Here is a 19,345-nt window from a genome sequence, read left to right as displayed (position 1 = left end):
ACTATTATTCTTCTCATCCTTCCTATTACATTATTTCCTTATCTTCTTGTGACTATACCTTTGCTGCTTGTACCTTACAATTTATATTAATTATTTTATTTAGTATCCTAGTATAATTTATATTGATTGCTTATTTAGTATCCTATGACTATCAATAAGTCTTCTATCTTATGATTTATGATGAGTGCATTTTATGATGATTGTGATAATTATTTAACAGTTGTTATTTGTAAGTTAACTGGGAGCTTATGCACCAGAGGCAAATTCCTTGTGTCCAATAAGACCTGACCAATAAAAAATTCTATTCTATTCTATTCTATTCCATCCCATCCCATCCCAGACACAAAGGCTATATGCCTGGTGCACAGACTGACATAGCATGTGCTGTTTTATATGTGCTCAGAAAATGTAAGCATTATTATAATAATTTAAATAAGAGGTAATATATTTTAGCTTTTTGGAGGAGATCATGATTAACTGATCTGCTCTGCCTACTCCTTAAATAAATCTGAGGCTGCTATTCTTTCTCGTTTCATCATTCTAAAATGAACTTGAAGGAGAATGATATTGAAAAATGAGAAACATTTTCTGTAAACCTACAGCCACCACACTCTGGACTTGCTTGGATCCTGATTCAATCCAGAACTATTTGTAGATTTTGTGCCTGAAAATAAAGTTCTGCAAGCTTGGCTTTGCTGCAGCTTGAGTTTGATGATTTTTCATGAGGAATTTAACCATAACCTTTTCTATCTGTTTAAAGTTAATAGCTTTCCAAATATCAAGAACCACTGAGATGCAATACAAAGGGATAAATGTACCCTGAGTTCCGTTTCTTCCTGCTTGTTGTGATTAGCATTTTATGACATTGATCTGTTCAGCCTTTGGCTGCATGAAAGCTTTCCAGTGAATTTCCAAAACTAAAACCAAAACTACCTCAGCCTTTTCAGAAAGCGATAGGGATTTTGCTGATTTGGAATGAGAGCCATTAACAGGAAATATATCTTTAATTTACTGATATCAGGAATGAAAATCTCTCAGACTGAAAATAAAAATGAAAATGCAATAAAAGGAAAAAGCCAGCAGCATCTTGCATTAGCATTTTAAATTACTTTTATGATACAATAAATTCTTGTTTAAACAAAATAATGGGTATTAAAGAGAGATCTGCATTCCAAATTATATTCTCTTGTGGATTATGGATAATCAACCAGAAACCAGATATATTCTGTACATATGCACGTGTATTATGTTTGTATGATTGCTGTTAGAAGTCAGGTGTTGTATACATTAAATAAATAATAACTACTGTGACAGTGATGGGGAAAGGTGACAGGAATGACAGCTTTTCATTGGTTTCTATATTCTTTCTTTAGCTTCTGAAATTTTACTCTGCGAAAACATACAAAAGCTTTCCAGATTTGGCGGGGGGAAACATCAATCCATTATTTGATTGCTGCCACCTGTAGAAATTAAGTTTTTCAAAGCAATATATAAGCAAAACATTGGACACCAATATTTGGACTACACATATCTCCCTTAAATCTATCTAGGTGGTCACTAAAAGTCAACACTGACTTGATGACACCTACTGTAATCAATCAATCAATCAATCAATCAGTACTGCTATGCTGTTTTATTTGGAGGAGGTATGTTTGACAGGGATGAGTAAAGAATGCCAGGAGTGTTTACCAGGAGTAGAAATTTGCAGCAGTGTCACACAAGATGCAAAGGTCATCATAATGGCCCGGTTAAAGCAAGCAACCATATTGGATGAAAATGATATAGTAAGGTACCAAAGGCTAATGATAAGATTGAAGATATAGTCCCAGATGATCAGCCCCAGTTATATATCTCCACCCCATGTCCAGTCGGTGAAGCAGTGGAAGTGATGTGCCGGTGCTTGGAGGCTGTTGGGCTCTGGATGGGTATTAACAGGCTCAAACTCAACCCTGACAAGACGGAGTGGCTGTGGGTTTTGCCTCCCAAGGACAATTCCATCTGTCCATCCATTACCCTGGGGGGGGGGAATTATTGACCCCCTCAGAGAGGGTTTGCAACTTGGGCGTCCTCCTCGATCCACAGCTAACATTAGAGAACCATCTTTCAGCTGTGGTGAGGAGGGCGTTTGCCCAGGTTCGCCTGGTGCACCAGTTGTGGCCCTATTTGGACTGGAAGTCACTGCTCACAGTCACTCATGCCCTCATCACCTCGAGGTTCGACTACTGCAACGCTCTCTACATGGGGCTTCCTTTGAAAAGTGTTCAGAAACTTCAGATCATGCAGAATGCGTCCGCGAGAGCCATCGTGGGGCTTCCAAGATCTGCCCACGTTTCACCAACACTCCGCAGTCTGCACTGGCTGCTGATCAGTTTTCGGTCACAATTCAAAGTGCTGGTAATGACCTATAAAGCCCTTCAATGGCATCGGACCAGAATATCTCCGAGACTGCCTTTTGCCGCATGAATCCCAGCGGCTGATTAGGTCCCACAGAGTTGGCCTTCTCTGGGTCCCCTCAACCAAACAATGTTGGCTGGCGGGACCCATGGGAAGAGTCTTCTCTGTGGCGGCCCCAGCCCTCTGGAATCAACTCCCTCCAGAGATTTGAACAGCCCCCACCCTCCTCGCCTTCCATAAAATGCTGAATGACATTTTTGTCACCAGGCGTGGGGATAATGACCACCTTTCCCCACCTTTTTTATTATGTTTTTGGCCTTACTGTATGATAGATTAGGTTGAATGTGTATGATTGCATAGTTAGGTTAATGCTTTCTTAAATTGATTTAATTTTTATTATTGGATTTGTAATGTATTGTATTACTTTTATGCTGTGAGCCGCCCTGAGTCTTCGGAGAGGGGCGACATACAAATCTAATAAACTAAACTAAACTTTGATCAGATGCTATAGAGCAGTGTTTCCCAACCTTGGCCACTTGAAGGTATCTGGACTTCAACTCCCAGAATTCCCCAGCCAGCATCTGCTGGCTGGGGAATTCTGGGAGTTGAAGTCCAAATATCTTCAAGTGGCCAAGGTTGGGAAACACTGCTATAGAGGAAGGTCTGTGATGGTGAACCTGTGGCTCATGTGCCAGAGGTGGCATGCAGAGCCCTTTCTATGGGCACATATGCTGTCACCAGCTGCTTTTCTGGGTTCCATCATACACATGCATATTGCAAAGACCAGCTGGCTGGTGCGCATGCGTATGATGGAACCTGGAAGAGAGCAGCTGGCAAGTGTGCATGTACACCAGACCAGCTGGCTAGTGAATCTGTTTCGTGCTCTTATGTTGTTGTGGTTGAAGCTGAAGTAGTCATTGACAGGCAGGACGTTGCAGCATATATTAGATTTGTTCTCTGTATATTGTTTTGTTGTTGTTGTGAGCCACCCTGAGTCTGCGGAGAGGGGCGGCATACAAATCTAATAAATAATAATAATAATAATAATAATAATAATAATAATAATATAATCTTGTGGACAATGCTTAGATCATGTCCCTCCCTCCATTCTTCCCTCCTTTCCTTCCTTTCTTCCCTCCCTCCCTACAAGAGAGGGTAACACTACATGGATTTGACAGTAAGGTTGCAGGATTGGGGCTGTAAGACTGTAAGCATTAGCAATGGCTCCTCCCCCACACACATTATACTTTCATTCAAATAAGAGGATAAAAATGGGGAATATAATCCGCTTTGGTGAGTGTGAAGACAAGACCAGCTTGTATTGTAAATCATCATTCTGGATTATCTCCACCAGAATGTAGGAGCTGGTCTTCTTTGAGTTGTCTTTTATGCTTCCAGTCTGGCTTGAACATAGCTGTGTGTGTGTGTGTGTAAACAAATTAAGTATCACTAATGATTTCAATATCCTAGAGGGCAAAAACGAGGATATTTTACCATCTGCCTGGAGATGCCCTAGAGCAGTGTTTCCCAACCTTGGCAACTTGAAGATATTTGGACTTCAACTACCAGAATTCCCCAGCCAGCATCCGTTGGCTGGGGAATTCTGGGAGTTGAAGTCCAAATATCTTCAAGTTGCCAGGGTTGGGAAACACTGCCCTAGAGTTAAGTAAACTCCGCCTGGCGCTGAAGGCGTTAAAATTGGTGCTGGAGGGAGGGGGAGAGGGAGGGAATGACGCTGCTTGCGTCTGGGAGCTCTTCGCCTCCTCTGCCTCTGCAGACACATTGAGACACACACACACACACACACGCACAAAAAGAAGAGGAGAGAGGCCGGGAGAGAGCGGAATTCCGAGGCTAGCGCGGAACCAAGCAGACGCCACCATGACCGAAACCACCAAAACCCACGTTATCTTGCTGTCCTGCGGCAGCTTCAACCCCATCACCAAAGGCCACATCCAGATGTTTGGTGAGTCTCCCCCGCCCTGGGGCTACATACAACCCGAACTGGAGCGGATCTCGCCCGATGTTTTCTGACGGGGGCGCTTGAACGTGATGGCTCGGGGTCCCCGAGAGGCGGGAGGGGTGTAGCGCCCCTCGGGACGTATCCTCTGATGGTGGTGGTGGAGGTCTGTGGTCTGTTGCTCTCCCGCGGTGAGGGGAGGGGCGGCGGCTCCTATTGATGGAAATAAAAGCGGGGGTGGGGGCTGTTTAGAGGACACTTAGGAGCGGCGTCAGAGGAGGAGGAGGAGACCGGAGGGTCTTTAATCCCACCAGAGGACTACCCCAGAATGGGCGTAGGGCAGGGACTGAGCTGGGAAAGGGGGCTGCTTTCCAAAGAGGTTCCAAGCAGGGAGCTAGAAAGAGGTTGGATGAGGGGCGGGGATGGCAGATGGATCTAGGTAGAAAAACCGAGGAGTAGCCTTGTCCAGTAGCCAAGGGGAGGGGGGGTTGTCAGAGAAGAGGGGGGGAGGCCTTTATGGAGCGGTAGTCCAGTGGAGTCCTTCTCCTTGGGAAAATGTCAGCCTTGCTACCTGCCCACCTGCTTCTACGCAGAAATGGACAGCGGAGGGGGAGGGGGCAAGAACTGGACCACTTCAATTCCCCCCTCCCCTCTGCCACTATGGCATAAGCGGGGGGGGGGGTCGACAAAGCCCCTATTTACTGTAATGTAAGGTGAAGAAAGGAGAAGAGGAAGTAGAAACGTAGGAGGAGGTAGGGGGTGGAGAGGTTGGAGAAGGAAGGGAGAGAGAAAGTTAAAGAAAGTAGGAGGATGAAGAGGAGGAGGAGAAGGGATAGGAAGGTCGAGTGAATAAAAAATGGAGGTTTAGACCAGCAGATATTGGCGGCAAAGACTGGGAGTGGGGTCAAAGCAAGATACTTTGGATATTTTCTTTTTTAAAATTATTATGCTTGGTTCATATGGATGTAATTATTTGATGCACAGTGGAAATTTTTTTTTAAAAAAATTAGATACAAAAAAAATATTTACTGTAATGTGCATTTCACCCTGGTTCGACTTTGCTGGGAATTTTAATCTTGACACTTGCACTTGGAAAAGCCTGACTTTAGGAACCTTAGATATAAAAAGCAGGGTTTGTTGGCACTCCTGGTTTCCTTTCTTTCAGATGTGTGTGCTGGACCTCTACAATGTGTCTGTTAGGCGTGAAAGGCTGTAAACGCAACTGTGGACTTGATCATAGGGAGTAATTTATTGTACTGGTTAGGGGACGGAGGGAGAACGGAGAATCAGAGGAGTATTTTGCAGCACGGAGATGTGAAGGAAAGAGATGAGGAAATATTTTCTTGTACCGCTAGTAGATCTGGAGGTTAGCTGTACTGTTAAAACATAACCTCAGAAGAAAAATCAATGTATTGTTTACTTTGGATTGAGTTACCAAATATAACTGTCATTAAAATTACACTTTTAGATACATACTTGGATTTGGGGTTTCAGTCCTATAAGCTTATTGGCCATACATTCTAGTGTATGGGCAATTTGAAAGTAAAGAATGAAAAAGTACTGGTGAGAAGGCATCAGTCATTTTCTTTACTCGTTTGCCCCCTTAATATATATTTGTGTGTATGGTGGCAGTGGCACTAATACAGGCTCCTGAACTGGAGTACAAAATCCCATGTTATTTGTGACTATCCTTCAAAGTCTATTCCATATAAGATAATGGATTATAATGATCTTTAATATGCTTTGGCAGAATAGTTAAGGTGCTTTGCTGTCCACAGCTCCAAGTGCTGAAATGGCTTCATGGGAAAAATAGTAAACGGTAGCCCTCTCCTACCAATATCAGGGAGTTTGGAGATTGATATTTTGATGAGCTAGCCATAAGTATAATGATTGAAAACAAATATCCAAGTGCACTTGGTTCATAAGATAATTATCTATTGAACATCACTGAAAATTATATAAGTGTCTCACCTCAATAACATTTGCAAAAACCAGTTAATAAAGGAATTGTGCAGCTCTAACCCAGCATAGGGTGTTTTAACACTCAGGAAAAGATATTCATATCCTTTCCATCCATTGGAGGTAAATATTATTTTCAGAAAAGTGCATTTTAGATTCTAATTTAAGGGGAACTTTTAATAGGGCCAAAAGATGACATTTTCAACCAAATAATGGGAAAGAATACATTACTTTGAAAATAATGCATATGCTGTTTAAGTTAAAATTATTTTGTTATCAATGTTGTAAGATTATCCTACTTCTTTATGTATTAGGGATGATCTTTTGTAATATGTTTTGTAATATATTTTCAATGTTAGGAGGAGGAATAGGAATGTTTTGATTTCTTAAACCAACATATGCTAATTGTGCTCTGCAGTTAAAATAGATCTTCATGACTATAGTAATATATGTGTTGTTTGGCCATAACCAGAACTAAAAATTCAGTCTCCTTCCCCTATATTCTTCCAAGAACCTGCTGAGCTTGTAGATACTTTTATTTCTATTTTTCCTCATGTAATACAACCTCTCATAAAGGATTTCACATCTGCATGCTCTCTCTCTCTCTGTCTCTTTATTTGATGTCAATATTTGCATACAAGAAAAGAAAGAAAGCCAATATTCCTTCTGAATAATCCTTTGATTTTTCACTTGTCAGCAAAGTGGGGGGAAAGTCTGATCCATATTTACCACACAATTATTTCTCTGTAGTGCTGAGCCCCAAATCCTTGCCTGCTCATTTGCCAATATAATCTACTATCCATAGTTCAGCTTTGTCTTACTGCTATGAGCAATTAGTTGCTCATAGCAGAGAATGGTTGTCATATAATTCAAGAATCTCTAGAATTGTCCTTGAGGACCAGATAATAGTGGAAATCGAGACAAAATGGTTAAGGAAACAAGCATCTATAATATCAATCAAGTTTCAATATCATCTTTGAAATCATCCCTAGTAAAATATTTCCTTCCTTCCTTCCTACCTTCCTTCCTTCCTTCCTTCCTTCCTTTCCTCCCTCCCCCCCCCCTTCCTTCCTTCCTTCCTTCCTTCCTTCCTTCCTTCCTTCCTTCCTTCCTTCCAAGAGTGTAACTGAAAGTGGATCTAGTATTTGGTGGTTCTGCCCCAGACACCTATTGGACCCAGAAGAATTTCAGAGGGCACTTGGGAGATACTGGATTCGCTTATACACAATTTGGCAGAGCCTGGAATATAGCCGCATCGGTGGCTTTGGACTGGATTGCGCCTTTGTGACCTCTCTGTGGCAGTAGACGCAGGAGATGTCCTTGGTTTACCAAGGAGCTCAGGGGGATGAAACGCCAGAAGAGACATCTGGAACAGCATTGGAAGACCAGTAAATCTAGATCTGACCAGACACCATTAAGAACTTTTATTAATACTTATCTAGTGGTGATCGAGATGGCAAAATGTTCACATCATACCGCCTTGATTGCATCCGCAGAATCCCACCGAGCCACCCTGTTTAGGGCGACTCACTCTCTCCTTTATATGGGGAGAGTGGAAGAACCCTTGCAGGGTAGAGCTGAGATATTTAATAAGTTTCTCATGGATAAAGTCACTCAGATCTAGATTGACCTGGACTCTGACTGGGCAGTATCGACTGAGGAGACATGGTCTTGTCTTAGTCTGGTTATATGGAATGAGTTTGATCTGGTGATACCTGATGAAGTGGACAAGGCCATGGGAGCAGTGAGCTCCTCCACCTGTTTATTGCACCCATGCCCCACCTGTTTATTGGACCCATGACCAGCAAGGAAGTGACACAAGGCTGGATCCAGGCAGTGGTCAATGCTTCATTGATGGAGGGGTCCTTCCTGTCCCCATTTAAGGAGGCAGTGCTGCATCCCCTCCTCAAGAAGCCTTCCCTGGATCCAGCTATTCTTAACAACTATTGTCCTGTCTCCTTTCTAGGGAAGGTTGTTGAAAAGGTAGTGGCATTCCAGCTCCTGCAGTCCTTAGATTAAGTCGATTATCTTGACCCTTATCAGTCTGGTTTCAGGCCCGACTATAATACTGAAACTGCTTTGGTCACGCTAATGGATAATCTCTAGTGGGCCCGGAACAGGGGTTATTCCTCTGTCCTGGTGCTTCTTGACCTCTTGCTGGCTATCAGTACCATCGACCATGGTATACTTCTGCGCTGACTGGAGGGGGTGGGAGGCACTATTTTACTGTGGCTCTCCTCCTGACTCTCTGGTCAATCACAGTCAGTGTTGGTGGGGTGGTCAGAGGTCATCCCCTAGGCCCCTCATTTGTGGGGTGCCTCATGGGTTGCTTCTCTCCCCCTTATTATTTATCATCTACATGAAACCACTGGATGAGATCATCTGATGACATGCATTGAGTTTTCATCAGTACACTGATGACACTCAACTGTACATCTCCATCCCCTGTCAGTTCAGTGAAGCAGTGGAGGTGATGTGCCTGGAGGCTGTGAGGGTCTGGATGGGTGTCAACAGACTCAAGCTCAATCCTGATAAGATGGAGTGGTTGTGGGTTTTGCCTCCCAATGACAACACCATCTGTCCATCCATCACCCTGGGGGGAGGAAGTTTTGACTCCCTCAGAGAGGGTCCGCAACTTGGGTATCTTCCTCGATCCACAGCTGAGGTTAGAACATCATCTCTCATCTGTGGCAAGGGGGGCATTTGCACAAGTCCAACTGGTACACCAGTTATGGCCCTATTTGGACAGGGAGTCTCTTCTCACAGTCACTCATGGCCTTAATACCTCTAGGCTCAATTACTGCAATGCGCTCTACATGGGGCTACCTTTAAAGAATGTTCAAAGACTGCAGCTGGTCCAAATTGTAGCCATGTGAGCCGTCATGGATTTACTGAGGTATACCATTATGACCATCACTCTTTGAGCTCCATTGGCTACCAATTAGTCTTTGGACGCAATTAAAAGAGTTGTTTATCACCTATAAAACCCTACATGACTTAGGACCAGATTACTTACGGGACTGTCTCCTGCCTTACGTATCCCAGTGGCTGGTCAGATCCCACAGAGTCAGCCTACTCCAGGCCCCGTCAGCCAAGCAGTATTGCCTAGCGGGGCCTAGGGGAAGGGTCTTCTTTGTGGAGGCTCCGGTCCTTTGGAACTAACTCCCCAAGAGATTCACACTGCCCCCACACCCCTGGCTTTTTGAAAGGTTTTGAAAATGCGCCTTTGCCAGCAGGCCTGGGACCATTGAGCATTGATACCTTGCTCTGGCTGATTATATGATTGTGTTTTGAATTAGTCTGGTTGAATGGTTTTTAAATTGTTCGGGTTTTAGTCTTGGTTTATAGTTGGATTTTTAAACATTTTAATTTAATAAAATCATAATACCTTATTATTTTACATAATAAAATCAATACTTTGTAATTATATCTTTTTAATTATGTATAATTTGATTGGTGATGTTATTATTTTGTTCAAAGTAATTAGCATCCTTTCAGATACACATCATACACATCTTAAGATAGAAATTAATTATAATGTTATGTAAGCTGGGGTGGGCATTCATTTCACTGTAAAAATTTGATTTTTCAGCTACCCTCTATGATGCAGTGGTTAGAGTGCAGTACTGCAGGCTAATTCTGCTGCCTGAAATTTGACATTTAAATCCCACCAGGCTCAAGGTTGACTCAGCCTTTCATCCTTTAGTGGGTAAAATGAGGACCCAAATTGTTGGGGGCAATATGCTGGCTGTGTAAATTGCTTAGATGAGATTGTAAAGCACTGTTAAGCAATATACATAAGTGCTAGTGCCCAAACAGACATTTATTCCTATGAAACTTTCTCCCTTCCTTCCTTGTCCTTTTTGTTTCCACATCATCAACTTTTGGACAGCATGTTGCTTAGAGCAGCTGTGTCTGTTTGTATGCACATATGTGTATATCTGCAAATATTCCTCTGTTAAGAATGGCATAGTTTTATATTTTATAAATATAAACGGAAGCATAATAGTGATGGAAAATGCTGCTCTGTGATGGATAATAATTCTGATTTATTGTATTGTATGGAATTCAGTTAAATAATGAATCATATCCAATGCAAGGAACAAAACCAGTATACAAATGTTAGATGTTGTTGCTATTACTATGTTTAGAATTATGGTAATATGGCCACATTTTAACAAAGTGTGAAGATAATATGCAAGAGGTTGGTGATAATGAAATTATAGCTTCCAGCAATGAGTATGAGCATAAGAGGAGAGCTGGTTTGATCTAGTAGTGAAGGCATAGGCCTAAAAACCAGGAAGCTGAGAGTTCTAGTCCTGCCTTATGCATCAAAACTAAGTGGGTGACTTTGGGCCAGTCACTGTCTCAGCCCACAACATCAAGCTCGGATAACAGGATAGTTGGTCAATTTCTATCACAACCTCTGAAAAAAAAAGTGGACCCTGCACTTGGAGGAAGATGCTAGGAAATCCCAGTGACCAGTTAGGTCCCACAGAGTGGGCCTTCTCTGAGTCCCGTCAACTAAACAATGTCATTTGGCGGGACCCAGGGGAAGAGCCTTCTCTGTGGCGGCCCCGACCCTCTGGAACCAACTCCCCCAGATATCAGAGTTGCCCCAACCGTCCTTGCCTTTTGTAAGCTCCTTAAGACCCACCTCTGTCATCAGGCATGGGGGAACTGAGATATTCTTTCCCCCTAGACTTCTACAATTTATGCATGGTATGTTTGTATGTATGTTTGGTTTTATAATAACAGCTTTTAGTTGTTTTAGTATTGGATTGTTACATGCTGTTTTTTATCACTGTTGTTAGCCGCCCCGAATCCATGGAGAGGGGCGGCATACAAATCCAATAAATAAATATGTTGTATCTTGGAATGGCTACCTTGTATTTCCTGTAGATAGTTTGTTCCGTCTTCCAGCGCTGTCTGAGCTGAAACAGGAAGTCGCTCCTGATTGGCTCAGACGCGGCTGGCTCTTGCTTTGGCGGGAGCCGCAAATGTATAAAAGAAGCGGTTTCTCCAAGCAGAGCCAGTCGGTACTAGCTGAAGTGTCACTTGCCTTGCTGAGCTGTTACTTATTCTCTGAGCTGAATAAAAGTACCGATTCTGTTTGAACCCTGTCTCTGGGTCTACTTCACTGGCGACGACGGACGAAGAAAACCTCGCGTGCAACATGAGTAATGTCCAGATCGGCCGGGCTCCAGAATTCTTCGACCCCGAAAAAACGTCCTGGGACGAATACCTGGCTACTTTCGAGATCTTCCTCGAAGCGGCAGGAATACAGGACGCTGACGCCGATCGCAGATGGGCTATTTTTTTGAATTACTGCGGCCCAGAAATCCGTGGCCTTGCCCAGACTCTCACCGACCCGCAGCCAGCAAGAACCGTCGCTTGGGACGTCCTACAAGCCAAGCTAGCGAGCCACTTCAAGCCGACCAAACCAGCCATGGTTTTTCGACATCAGTTCTACATGATGGCTCAGAAGGAAACAGAATCAATCAACCAGTTTACAACGCGACTTCGGACGGTACTTGCACAATGCAAGTTTAAAGACCCGGAAGCTCGCCTCACCGATGCCTTGGTTTTCGGCATGAGAAACGCCACGGTGAGGAATAAACTCCTCACCGAAGACGAACCGACTCTACAAACCGTAATTAAATTAGCGCAAACCGCAGAAGCCGCAGAAGCAGCAGCTAAGGAATTAAAGGAACACGGAAGGCGAGAACTCATCGCCAAGATTGACTCCGCGTCTCCCCGCGCCGAGGGATCAGACGACCTCAGCCAACCAGCGCACAACGAGGACAACTGCTTCCTGGTACAAGACCAGCCAAGACACCACAGAGCTACTCACCCCCCAGCTCCCTGCGCCGGCTGCCGAGGGAACCACCAGCGCCATCGATGCCCCTTCCGGGACGCCACATGCCGCCGCTGCAACCGTCGAGGCCACATCGCCATCGCATGCAGAGCATCGGCACCAGAGGAAACATTCGCCACACTGCGCCAGCAACGGCCACAAAACCAAACGCCCCAGCAGCGAGACAACCGACCGCTCCGCTATTCGGGTCAAAGGAACTACTCAACTGCTAACCGCGACTACTCAAGAGGTAACACTCAATTTTCCGTGAATAACACGGCAACCAAAAAAGGGGGCAAAATTGTTATCTCGCTGTTACTTAACCAACCATGCTCCATGGAGCTTGATACGGGGTCTAGGTATACCATTATGCCATGGGAGAAGTTTAAACTGTACATGCCTAACCTGTCTAAATCTGATCTAAGGCAAACCTCTGTAGTAATCAGAGATTTTCAAGGGGGGGTAATCTCGGTCCTGGGAACAGCAAATGTACCTATTGTATTTAAGAATGTCAAATGTACCCTACCCATGCTCATTGTCACAGGGGCTAAGCACTCTCTCCTGGGTTTGGCTTGGATGGAACCTTTGGGGATAGAAATTTCGGGTGTTTGTACTGTGAACTGTGATAATATGCCTAACTTCGTGCAAGAGTTCCCTGAAGTGTTCAGCCCCACCTTGGGATCGTATAAGGGGCCCCCTATATCATTTTCTATTGACCCCAAGGTTCCACCAGTTCGGCTCAAACCTCGCAGGGTACCCCTCCCGCTTCTCCCCAAGCTAGACCTGCAGCTAGATAAACTTATAAGCCAAGGTATTCTGGTCCCTGTGGAACAAGGGCCTTGGGAAACGCCCATAGTTACGCCTCTAAAGCCAGATGGCTCGTTAAGAGTTTGCGCTGACTATAAGTCCACCCTTAATAAGGCTCTACAGCATCACCCATACCCCATCCCGGTGGTACAACAACTCCTACACTCCCTGGGGGAAGGGAAAAGGTTTGCAAAAATCGACCTCGCGCAGGCTTACCAGCAGCTTCCGGTCGATGAACAAACAGCAAACGCACAAACGATTGTAACACACAGGGGGGCTTTCAAATGCACAAGGTTACAGTTTGGGGTAAGCATAGCCCCAGGGATATTCCAGAGTATTATGGAACGCCTATTGTCAGGGGTAAATGGGGCCATCCCATATTTTGATGACATCTTAATTGCAGGGGAAAACCAAGAACAAGTAAACAAAAGAATAAGGGAAGTACTTAAGAGGTTACAGGATAAAGGTTTAAGAATCAAGCCTGACAAATGTGTCTGGGGAACCAACAGCATAGAATTCCTGGGATATAAAGTGGATAAAGAAGGCATACACCCCACAACAGAGAAACTGAGGGCCATTAGGGAAGCCCCAGAGCCACAAGATAAGAATGAGCTGCAGGCATTTTTAGGCCTCCTTAATTTTTATTCCGTTTTTTTGAAGCAGAAGGCAACAGTAGCAGAGCCTCTACATCGTTTACTCCAGAAGGAAACCCGTTGGACCTGGGGGGAAACTGAACGTGAAGCCTTTTTCCAAATAAAGCAATTACTAACTTCTAAAAGTGTGGTAGTCCAATACAGTGCTTCACTACCCATTAGGCTCACGTGCGACGCTTCACCGTACGGCATAGGAGGAGTCCTAGCTCACGTTCTGCCTAATAATACAGAGGCCCCAATCGCATTTTTCTCCAGAACCATGACCAGCACAGAGAGGAATTATAGCCAGTTAGATAAAGAGGCTCTAGCTTTAGTGGCAGGAGTGAAGAAATTTCACAATTACATTTTTGGAAGAAGTTTTGAATTGGTTACAGACCACAAGCCCTTACTAGGTCTGCTAGCCCCCAACAAGCCCACTCCGCCATTTATGTCTCCAAGACTGATCAGGTGGGCCCTTTTCCTTCAGGGTACCAGTATGATCTCACCCACAAGGGGGGGAAGGAAATCAATCATGCAGATGGCCTCAGCAGGTGCCCCATAACAGACTTAGTGGAGGACCCTGCTCCTTCCGCAGATGTACTAATGATAGAGCTCGAGGATAACCCACTAACCACGGCCAAAGAGGTAGCTGCACACACGCAGCAAGATCAAATACTTAAACAAGTGGTCAACTGTGTACTTAAGGGATGGCAAAATGACTCTGTAAAACCTGAATTGTGTGACTTCAAAACCAAAAGACTTGAGTTATCTTATGTAAAGGGTTGCCTGCTGTGGGGAGATAGAGTGATCATCCCCAAAAGCCTAAGGGTAAAGGTACTAAAAATGTTACATGTGGGCCATCCTGGGATTGTCAGGATGAAGAGCCTAGCAAGAGGGCATTTATGGTGGCCAGGGTTGGATGCTGATATTGAAAACTGGGTATCAAAGTGTGACCCATGCCAAGAGTCACGGCCCAATCCCCCCAAAACAACTCCAGCAGAGTGGGAGCAGCCTGCTGGGCCTTGGTCAAGAATCCACATTGACTTTGCTGGTCCAGTGGGATCCCAGTATTTCCTAATAGTGGTTGATGCGTTCTCCAAATGGGTGGAAATAATAGCAATGAACAACATAACCACAAGTGCCACCATCAAGGTATTGAGCAGACTGTTTGCCACCCATGGTTGCCCGGATATCTTAGTGTCTGACAATGGGCCACAGCTAACAGCCAGACAATTCGAATTGTTCCTAGACGGCCTAGGAGTCAGGCATGCCCTCATCTCGCCTTACTCGCCATGGGCTAATGGATTGGCAGAACGTTACGTTCGTGTGGCAAAGGAGGCATTGCGCAGGTCAGGCCCTGGGGATGTACAACAAAACTTGGACCAATTCTTGCTCACCCAACACATCACCCCTAACTCTCACACACATGGGTCTACTTCAAAATAAATAAATAAAAAGGAGTGGGGGAGAAGGGAAGATGAAATATAAAATTGTAGAAATATAGATTTAACAATGGCCAATTCTTGCTTAGTGCAAGGAGTACAAATGAAAGTATTTGTAATCTGATGGTGATTATTATAAAGATCTTCGGGTTTTTTCATTTTAAAAGACAGTTAAGTTATTTTAAAGAAAATACAGAAGGGGTTTTCTGTGATATATCTTGGATATATTGATGAGATTTTGTCATTAATATCACATGAAAACGGGCATATGTCTTGAAATGAAGTAGCTATTAGAAGGATAAGGGGAGAAGCAATATCCTGTTTTAGATCTGTGAAAGTTTAATGGTCCTGCAGAAATAAAAGCTGCTCTGCAAAAAACTTCCTGGCCTTACCATTCAGTGACCTAGGACTTTATTCTTCCTTTTCTCTCTTAGGGTTTTTTGTGTGTTTTTTTGGATTAGGTTAAAAATATATATGGAGAAATAAGAACCAATAAAACATATCACTATTGTGCTAACTTTCCCAAGCCTTTGAGCGACAGGACAGTTGCAATATAGCTATCCCTTTGGGAAATATTATTTTAATAATTTTCAGTATATCACACAATCTTGCTTCATTCTACACTTTTGCACAGTTGCATTCAAAAGAGGTGCCACTTTTGCTTTCTCCAACAACACTATAAAATAAGAGTGTCTTGTGAAAACATTATTTGTGTAATCTAAATATTTTTGTAGTATTTATTTATGTTCCATTCAGTATATTATGACAATAAATGATTGCAGTAAAAGGCAAGTACAGTATACTCTATTTTTTATTTTTAGCAAGAGAGTATTATTTGAGGTATGGATTTTTAAACAATGTTCATGGATATAAAAGTCTGATGTATGACATTATGTAAGATAATCAGAATATAAATTTAATAAATTATTATTAACAGTAGCAGTATATGGTAGCTATGAAAATAGTATTGACAATTGTATTGACATATGCATTTGTGAATCTGCCTTTAATTATTGGGACTGCTGTTTGAATTAACATTTACAATTGACATTGGTACTATTATTCATTCTGTACTTTCATTCCATCAATTATAATGATTTCTGTAGTTGAAGAAAAATGTCTTAAGTACTAGAATAAAACATGAAACGTTTTCTTTGGAACAGTTTCACCCAGAGGCAAGAGTAGCCCTTTTTCTCTTAAAAGCTGGTCAAGATTTAGTTATTTCAGAAGGTTAGAATGTATTGTCCTGAATGAGATGCAGTCCCATGAATCTTGTATTTTGTTGTTGTTGTTGTTAGTTGCAAAATTGTGTCTGACCCATCGCAACCTCATGGACTGTGTTCCTCCAGGCCTTCCTCTACCATCCTCTGGAGTCCATTTAAGCTCATGCCTACTGCTTCAGTGACTCCATCCAGCCACCTCACTCTCTGTCTTGCCTTTCTTCTTTTGCCCTCAATCTTTCCCAGCATTAGGCTCTTCTCCAGAAAGTCCTTCCTTCTCATTAGATGGCCAAAGTATTTGAGCTTCATCTTGAGGATCTGGCCTTCTAAAAAGCAGTCAGGGTTGATCTCCTCTAGGAGTGACCTGTTTGATCACCTTGCAGTCCAGGGGACTTGCAGGAATCTTCTTCAACACCATAGTTCTTTGACCTCACCCTTTTTATGGTCTAACTTTCACAGCCATAAATTGCAACTGGGAAAACATAGCCCTGACTAGATGCACTTTGTTGGCCGGGTGATGTCTCTGCTTTTTAGTATTCTGTTTAGATTTGTCATAGCTTTCTTCCCCAGGAGCAAGTGTCTTTTAATTTCTTGACTGCAGCCCCTATCTGCGGTAAACATGGAGCCCAGAAAAATTAAATCTGTCACTGCCTCCATTTCTTCCCCATCTATTTGCCAGGAATTGAGAGGGTCAGGTGCCATGATCTTAGTTTTCTTAATGTTGAGTTTTAAGCCAATTTTTGCATTTTAAGGTGAGGTAATTATAGTAGGACACATACATTTTGTCACCATTGATCGTTTTATTTGTAATTATGTGCATTTATGAGTTGTAAGCTATTTAGATTGGGTTAAGGCTATATAAAAGTCTAATAAATAATAGGAAGATTATGTATAATGTATTAGGCAATTAATCTCTCTAGCCTACTGTCGTAGGCTATAGTGTATAGTACAGTTCTGATCAGAGGGAACAAAGTCTAATAAAGATCTTATCCAGTACAATGATTTAAGAGGCAAGGATCCCATACACAGAACTAGGATCTTTTGTTGCAAAGTCTATACACAAAATATGACTTTGAGCCCTTTGCCAAAAGTAGTCCTGAGTCATGATTTCACTGGGGGGGGGGGAGTTTTTGCTTGAAATATGATGTGATTCTAGTCTGGTGTGACTCAATTACATCTGCATATCCTTGCTACATATTGAAGTCATTAAATAATGAGCAAGCAATGTAAAACAGTTGAAGTATAGAATTTTTCCAATTATAGTTCTAGTATGATGCAATTTTTCCTCTGATAAGCATGCATAGGTGAACTAGCCAAATTGGATTCATTATTCTGAAATGGCAATTAAATAGAAACATAGAAACATAGAAGTCTGATGGCAGAAAAAGACCTTATGTTCCATCTAGACTGCTCTTATACTATTTTCTGTATTTTATCTTAGGATGGATATATGTTTATCCCAGGCATGTTTAAATTCAGTTACTGTGGATTTATCTACCATGTCTGCTGGAAGTTTGTTCCAAGGATCTACTACTCTTTCAGTAAAATAATATTTTCTCATGTTGCCTTCGATCTTTCCCCCAACTAACTTCAGATTGTGTCCCCTTGTTTTTGTGTTCACTTTCCTATTAAAAACACTTCCCTCCTGAACCTTATTTAACCCTTTGATATATTTAAATGTTTCAATCATGTCCCCCCTTTTCCTTCTGTCCTCCAGACTATACAGATTGAGTTCATTAAGTCTTTCCTGATACGTTTTATGCTTAAGACCTTCCACCATTCTTGTAGCCCGTATTTGGACCCGTTCAATTTTGTCAATATCTTTTTGTAGGTGAGGTCTCCAGAACTGAACACAGTATCCCAAATGTGGTCTCACCAGCATTCTATATAGCGGGATCATAATCTCCCTCTTCCTGCTCGTTATACCTCTAATAGCAAATTATTTTGCTATATTTGTGCTTTTTTTCCTAATCTACACTGATAGAAATAATTAATTTTAAAATGACCTATTATTAGCTGAGTTCTCATGTACATATTCCATGCTCTTTTCCAACCAGTTAGAATTCAAGCAATTGTTTTAAGAATTGTAAACTGAGTTTCCACCAACAGGAAGGATGAGCTGACATCACAACAAACTCCTTTAAATATCTGTCTCTACCTTGAGTAGAGTTCTGGCTTGTTTCAATTATGAAGCACAATTCCTACTGACTTCATCAACAGTAATAATCTTTCTAGGTATAGAAATTTAAATGACCAAGAGCTTATCTCATAGAAAAAGAAAAATAATAATCTTCCAGAACATAACCAAAGCCATGTTTAAACATGAAAAACATGTGCATTACTTATTATTCACTGTACTTTTCTTTCTTGTGAATTGTGGAGACTCTCTTTCTCTACCTCTGTTTAAAAATTCTAGTTAATTCCAAAAGAGGAACAGCCTTTTCTCAGAATTGAACTCCAGTTATGTCTCAAGAGTTAATAAAAATAATAATGTTAATGAATATTCCTAGAATCCTTTCTCCTGACCATCTCTTATGTTTATAGGTCTTAAGCATAAAACGTATCAGGAAAGACTTAATGAACTCAATCTGAATAGTCTGGAGGACAGAAGGAAAAGGGGGGACATGATCGAAACATTTAAATATGTTAAAGGGTTAAATAAGGTTCAGGAGGGAAGTGTTTTTAATAGGAAAGTGAACACAAGAACAAGGGGACACAATCTGAAGTTAGTTGGGGGAAAGATCAAAAGTAACGTGAGAAAATATTATTTTACTGAAAGAGTAGTAGATCCTTGGAACAAACTTCCAGGAGACGTGGTTGGTAAATCCACAGTAACTGAATTTAAACATGCCTGGGATAAACATATATCCATCCTAAGATAAGGGCAGACTAGATGGACCATGAGGTCTTTTTCTGCCATCAGTCTTCTGTGTTTCTATGTTTCTAAGTTGTGTCTGTACCATTATTGGAGGGGTGGGGAAGACTGCATGAAAGGACACACCAAAAATGCACCTGCACAATTCAAAAGGATTTGAAAACCATTTTCTACCCAGAAAAGCATGATCAAAAGCAAT

General features: G+C 42.3%; 1 protein-coding gene across 2 annotated transcripts in view; it reads left to right on the top strand.

The window, feature by feature from the left end:
• The first annotated feature begins 4,144 nt into the window (after window positions 1-4,144).
• The window catches only part of NMNAT2 (nicotinamide nucleotide adenylyltransferase 2), a 121,778-nt gene continuing 106,577 nt past the window's right edge, over window positions 4,145-19,345 (top strand). For both annotated transcript variants that reach the window (XM_070746297.1, XM_070746296.1), the window contains exon 1: window positions 4,145-4,360. In XM_070746297.1, the coding sequence (XP_070602398.1) occupies window positions 4,276-4,360 (85 nt within the window). In that variant the 5' untranslated portion in view covers window positions 4,145-4,275. The remainder of the gene's footprint in view (window positions 4,361-19,345) is intronic.

Source organism: Erythrolamprus reginae, chromosome 3 (assembly GCF_031021105.1).
Source record: "Erythrolamprus reginae isolate rEryReg1 chromosome 3, rEryReg1.hap1, whole genome shotgun sequence".
Classification (NCBI taxonomy): domain Eukaryota; kingdom Metazoa; phylum Chordata; class Lepidosauria; order Squamata; family Dipsadidae; genus Erythrolamprus; species Erythrolamprus reginae.
This window is presented reverse-complemented; position numbering and strand designations above follow the sequence as displayed.